Source organism: Gavialis gangeticus, unplaced genomic scaffold (assembly GCF_001723915.1).
Source record: "Gavialis gangeticus isolate Ggan-Ray unplaced genomic scaffold, GavGan_comp1, whole genome shotgun sequence".
In the NCBI taxonomy this organism is placed as follows: domain Eukaryota; kingdom Metazoa; phylum Chordata; order Crocodylia; family Gavialidae; genus Gavialis; species Gavialis gangeticus.
Window position 1 is genome coordinate 61,205,684 of NW_017729025.1, and position 6,237 is coordinate 61,211,920.

Genomic DNA, 6,237 nt, shown 5'->3' on the forward strand with positions numbered 1-6,237 from the left:
CCCCCCCCCCAACCACTGCTTGCTACCTGGCTTCTGCTTTTCCCACCACAGCAATGCAGAAGATGGATTTCAGATGACCCCCAATAATTAGATTCTATACACATAAAATTATCATAAATGTATAATTTTCCATGTATAGAATCTAATTATTAGGGGTGGGGAGACATTTTACATTCAAACTCAGAGTTTTCTTGGATTCATGGAAGTATGGTATGCTCGGGTGCTGGGATGCAAGTTATAACGTTGTGTGAACAGCTGTTGAGACAGACAAGCTTTTGACAGACTACACAAGCACAAAATGGCTTTTAGCATTCAGGCTTCAAGATGTACAAAGGGATTTATGACTAAATACAGTGAATGAACCGATCCAAGGCAGAATAAATAGGTGTTTCTTCTGTGTTAATTACTGAAGTTCTTAAAAAGAACGTGTGGGTATGTGTGTATATAAATAAATGTTACACAGACAAATAGAATTTCAACCTGCAAAAACAATACATCAGTGGATAACTTGCAAGGCAATGTTAATAATATCTGGCTGTTAGGTACAGCCAGAGTTTTCTGCAACCTATATTACTGAAGCTGTGAAGTTTTCAACAGAATTTTGGCAAAACTGTACTTTAGAAATTAGGCTTTAGAAAAAAGTTCCTAGCTCTACATGGAAAACACAAAACTAAACAGAGTAAAACAATTAATTTAATCTTTTTGAACTCAAGCCTGAAAGAAGTGGGATGCATCCCAATGAAAGTGTTCCTTGAAACCTACTGATCGTTTGTGTTGACAGATATTTCACTCCTGATTTTTCTAGCTTATGTCCAACTGATGTGCTTTTGTCTTGCAGTCCTGCATTGTTGTCATGTCCTCCCACATACATGTCTGGCAAATCTCTTGTCATAATCCAAAAAATGAGAACTCCCATAAGTAGAATCTGCTTCATCTTTACTCATACAGTGGCTGGCACAATTGAGGCATGAACCCTAATTGGGAATTTGAGGCTACTCCAGGTTAAATATAAAGAACTTGAAGCCTCAAATATTGAAGTGTTTTTCTTCAACTTCAAGCCTCAGCTCCTTGAGTCAAGTTATTTCAGGAGAACTTTGCATTCAAATTTTTAAAAGGATGTTTCTAGCCCTCATTGTTGAAAATACGAACTTGAGAACAGTCTCCGGAGGGCTGAAACACAAAAAGGCAAATAGTATGGTTCCTGTCAACTTACAATTTAGCTCCCAGTTATCAATGAAGTTTCATCCTCACTTTAATCCACCTGAAATCTTAAGATCCTGCTGCTGTTTCAACTTGCTTCTCTAAAGGAATCATAAGGGGAGAGGAGAATCTCTTCCCAATAACTATCTTTACCTAGAACAGAGGTAGGCAATGTTTTTGGCCAGAGTGCCCAAAACACCTGCAACCTCGACTTGTAAGATGTTGGTGTGCCAGAGGCAAATGGCATGGGAACCGCGAGGGGTCCGATCCTTCTTGTGGCAGTGCACACCTGGCCCCTTCCCCACCCTTCACCCAGAGGCATGCATGCCAAGCAAAATGCCTTTGTGACACACTCTGGCACTCGTGCCAGGGGTTGCCTGTCCCTGACCCAGAGCTTTGCCTGTCTCCAGCTGCTGCTCTCAGGCCATCTGCATTGCCCAAACCCAAAGCTTCAAACCAAGAAGCAGAAACAGGGGCTGTAGAAAACAATGTAAAGTTAAAGTTAAGGTTTATAAAATATGCTTCCTTTCCATTAAAAATCTTCACTGTTAACTTTAGCACTGATTTGGACAAGAGCCATCATTTATCAGAATCAACATCTGTAATCTTGGAAAGGGTGGCCTGATCATTACAGAAAGATTTATGTGTTTTGCCCAGCTCTGTCAGTGCAGATGTCAAATTGGTACATCATGGGAACAGCCCAGCCAAGATGTGCTGCTGCTCATCCACACACTCCAAAACAGGAAATACAGTAGTGAGACTGGTCAGAAACATCTCTGCAGCTACTTTTGAGATCGGTCTCTGGTGCGCACAAGAGTATTTGCTGGGAATGACCAACCTTCCCATTGTACTTCTATGTGCTGACCTTGCACATGAAAGCAGATGGGCAGGGCAGGCTGCTGAGACAGTGTGGATACACCCTGTATAATCCATAGCAAAATATGGATAAACATCTTGGCTTGTGGCAGTGCTGGAGGGCTCGTGAGCAAAATCAGTATTCTACTTTATATTTCTGTAAGACATATACATAGAACCAAAGGAAATGTTTTGAGTAACAGTCAAAGAATTTAGTCATGCCAAAGAGAATGAATCAGTCACAAGACTTCCCTCAGAAACTTAATTAGACAAAAAAGGTAAATGGTAATTACAAAAATATTTAAAGCTTTTCCAAACTATATTCAAAGTATTGAAGAAATCATGGTTTGTTTTAAATGCAGTATACTAAAAGCAGACACCAAAGTTCTCAAAAAACCTCTGTTTTATTTGTACAGAGTGAAATACACTGGATAGCAAGCATGCCGTTTTCAACCCACGATCTAGAGCCGTTAACAAGTGTATTATTTTTACCAAAGAGCTTGGCCTGAAGCAGTCACTAGGGCTGGGGACCTAGTTAGTCTCTCTCTGCTAGAGCTACGAGGTGTGTATCAATCTCTGCTTCTGTGAGGATCCTAGACAGGATTTAAAAAAAAAAAATCATGAGTTTTGGTTATTCATCCATATTCTCCCATCTAACATTCCCACAAACAAGCATCAGTGGCACAGCTGTATCTTTAAACCCTGCTAAGGATAACTGGTAGGACAATGAGTCAGCATGATGATGACCTTTGGAAAACAGTGGAAAAACCAGGAGCCCTGCAGAGAAGAGGGAGCAGCGGAAAAAAGGAAAACATGTTGTTTCTCATGAGTAATCTACTTGTGAACTAGGAGTGTCTGAGAAGACACAAGATGTTTGCCCCAAAAGACCTGCCAACTTTGTGGCCTTCATTGTTGGAAAAAAAAAAAAGAAAAAAAGAAAAAAAGAGAGTAGCAAGGAAGTACCCTTACACAGATGTCTCCCCATATGGCCAGGGTCATCACGAATAAGGGTCACGAGAGAACTCACTACTACGCCTTTTTGCTCTTTGGCAGTCTTTTAGGGAAGCAATATTTGGAGTGCTAATCTTACATTTAGCAAAGTAAACATGAAGAGAAAATCTAGATGTAATGGGTCTTGGTTGGTAGTGTGACAATAACCATCCTTTCTGGAATGTCTCAGCTTGTGCTATTGATACCATAACGTTTGGGCTGTATTCATAGATCACTTTACCTGAAGGCCCAGAAAGCTCATAAATCCCAATAAGTTTTCTCTGTATCTGCTGAATTCAGATGCATACTAAAGTTTGAGCCTCAGAGACTCTAAAATCAGATTTTAACTCAGCACCCTCCAAAAACCTCAGAAGAAACCTGATATTGAGCTATGTAATTTCTAGCATTTGCAAGCTTTTCCATTTGAATATTTAGCTTTAGGTGATGCATCTACTGGAACTTTTCCTCAGCACACAAAAGGAGCTAGCAACACAAAACATTTTTTTCAGAATACTGGTTGGTCAAGCCAACCATTCCTGATTAGTTTAAGGAATCCAGAGAGCAGTGCCACAACTTAACTCCCTAAAGCATATCTACATTAAATTAAACACAAATATTTCTGCCTGTTGCAAATATAGCTTATCGCATAATCTAATTGATGAAGAGTTTGTTTTACATGGACTGAAATAAATTAAAATTAAGTCAGGATAGCCTTTTAAACAAGCAGTGCCTGGATACAGGACAAGAGTAATATAGGGCATCTATACACGAGTAGCGACGCTGCTCCAACATGCTGTAATGACTCAATTAATCAAGTCTGCATTCCAGCAGCCTTAAGCACCTCATGTATCAGCATCCCCATGCTGAAAAAGGGCAAAGGGGACACTTTAACTAAAGCTTATTGGATGAATTTTAGTTAAAGTGCCCTTGCCGTCATTTTTCAGCATGGGGATACTGATACACAAGATGCTATGGGCACTTTAATGAGAGCACCTGAGACCCCACCCCTGCAGTCCCAGAGCCACTCTGATTAAAGCACACCTCTCCCCTCCCAGCACATGTGTATAAACACAAGGGGTAAAGGTGCATCCCCTGCCCCAAGCTCCTACTACCCTCCACTGCTCCAGCTGCAACAGCAGCCTCAATCTCCAGATTCCCGCTCCTTCCTCCAACTGCTGCTTCCTACCTCAGTCCCAGGGGGGTTGGGCAGTGCAGTGCAGCACGGAGAGCTGGTGGAAAGCCTGGGCTACATAAGGTGGGGAAGGAATCAGGGCTGGCAAAGAGAGGAAGGGACACAGAAGGCAAAGAACTTGACAGTTTTTACAATGGTGCAGGCTCCTCTCTATATGGAGGAAGAAAAATTAAGGATATACTGCTGGGAGCTAACTGAACCAGAGTAGGGCTGCCTGGGATAAGCCAGGCCTACCTAAACATTTAGGCAGAGATATATGGGCTTGTGGACATTTTGCAGTAAAATGTCCTTCTCTTTCACATGTTTTATTCCCGCTGTTAAGATTAAAAAATATTCTGGTTTTGAAAAGGCTGTTTCAGTCACTGCAGTCACTCCTAGTTTTAAGTCCCAAGTGGAAGGCATGGAGGAACCAAATCCATATGATTAGTATACAGGGAGCTGCATCCCAGCCAAAGAACCAAGAACTCCAGAATCCTACACAAGATCAGGGAAGGAAGAGACCCAAGGCCTTGGAAGCAGAGTCAAATTCACTGACAGCCCTTAACTCTTCAAGCAATTTGAAACTTGTTTGTTTAAACAATTTAAACTGTATTTTTACTACATGCACCATTAACATATTAACTACGTGCTACAGAAGTCATGATCTACAGACTCTTCAAGAAGAAGTAAAAGATCATTTATACAAGGACTTCTATTTGTTAGAAATTAGTAACATGTCTTAATAAACAGTATTTTTCAACTCTGCTTACCACCTAATATAGACACAGTTCACCATTGCAAAACACTCTCAAGAGTACATTAGTACTACGATCAATATCAATGGGGAGGACTACAGGTCATGGGTAGATTTGTTTTTTTTTTTAAATGTACTAACTCTGTCTGTACTATGTACCAATAGATTTCAGATCACCACGTAAAGCTTTTTTTTTTTTTTCCCTTAAACTAAAAACAAAAAACCCCACAAGACTTTCCTAGCATAGACTGGGCCTCAAATCAGAGCCATCACAAATTTAAAAAAAAACAAGACATTTGTTAAGGGAAAAAGGAAGTCAAATTCTACTCCACCCCAAACTTAGGAAGTGACAAATGGGCTTACTTATAGAGGTACACCGATACATTGGTCCGTATCATATCGGCGTTGCTAAAAGGAAAACTGACATTATTGGCAATGAGCTTTTTTTTGGCTGATGTGGTCAATAATGTTGCTGATAAATGCCATGTACATGTGCGCAGCCACAGCATGCACGTAACCAGACTGGCAGCTTGGAGAGCAGCATCTGTCTGGTAAGTCTGTTGGGGAGGAAGGGGTGGGAGAAAGGAAGGGACAATGGAGGTCCCCCACAGTGAGGGAGGAGGAGAGCTGGGGCGGAGGCAGGTGTTGCCCAGCTGGAGCGGGATGCAGTACAGAGCCACTAGCAGATTGTCCGGGGGCACAGGGAGGCGTGGCTCCTGATGCTGTGTGCACCCCCATAGGAGGCATGGGGGGTATGTGTCGTGCCCCCCACCCCCCCAGATCTGTGCATGGGGCAAAGGTGGGCTGAGACCAGGGGTGGTGCCAGGCTCTTCCTGGCAGGGGGGAGGTGCAGGGCTGGGCTGTTCTGAGGGGCTACAACAAATTTTGGGGTGGCTATAGCCCACCTTGCAGCCCCCCTCCCAGGGTTTTCATGTTTCCTGAGCACTGCCTTGGGCCAACCCCCACACTTAGAAGAGCCCAGCACTGCCCTCAACTCCAGCCTGCAATGGCATCCAGCCCTCACCCTGAGCACAGATCCAGGGGACCTACCCCAGCCTCCTTTCTCCCTCACTGTGGGGGACCTCGATCTACCTTCCCCCTCTTTCCTCCGTAACAGACTTACCAGCCAGATGCTGCTCGCCAAGCTGCCAGGCTGCATATTGGCAATCGGATTAGTATCAGCTGGTATGGCTTTTTAATAATCAGCCATCGGTATTTTGGGGTTTTTTGTTGTTCTCCCTCCCTGGCGGGGGGTCGGGCTAGAAGA

The 6,237-nt window shown here is 43.0% G+C and overlaps 1 protein-coding gene across 1 annotated transcript in view; it reads right to left on the reverse strand.

Moving 5' to 3' along the window:
- Positions 1–2,446: 2,446 nt before the first annotated feature.
- PSMA6 (proteasome subunit alpha 6) overlaps positions 2,447–6,237 on the reverse strand; it is a 28,380-nt gene continuing 24,589 nt past the window's right edge. The window contains exon 7 of the mRNA XM_019518887.1: positions 2,447–2,648. Coding sequence (XP_019374432.1) covers positions 2,591–2,648 — 58 coding nt within the window. The 3' untranslated portion in view covers positions 2,447–2,590. The remainder of the gene's footprint in view (positions 2,649–6,237) is intronic.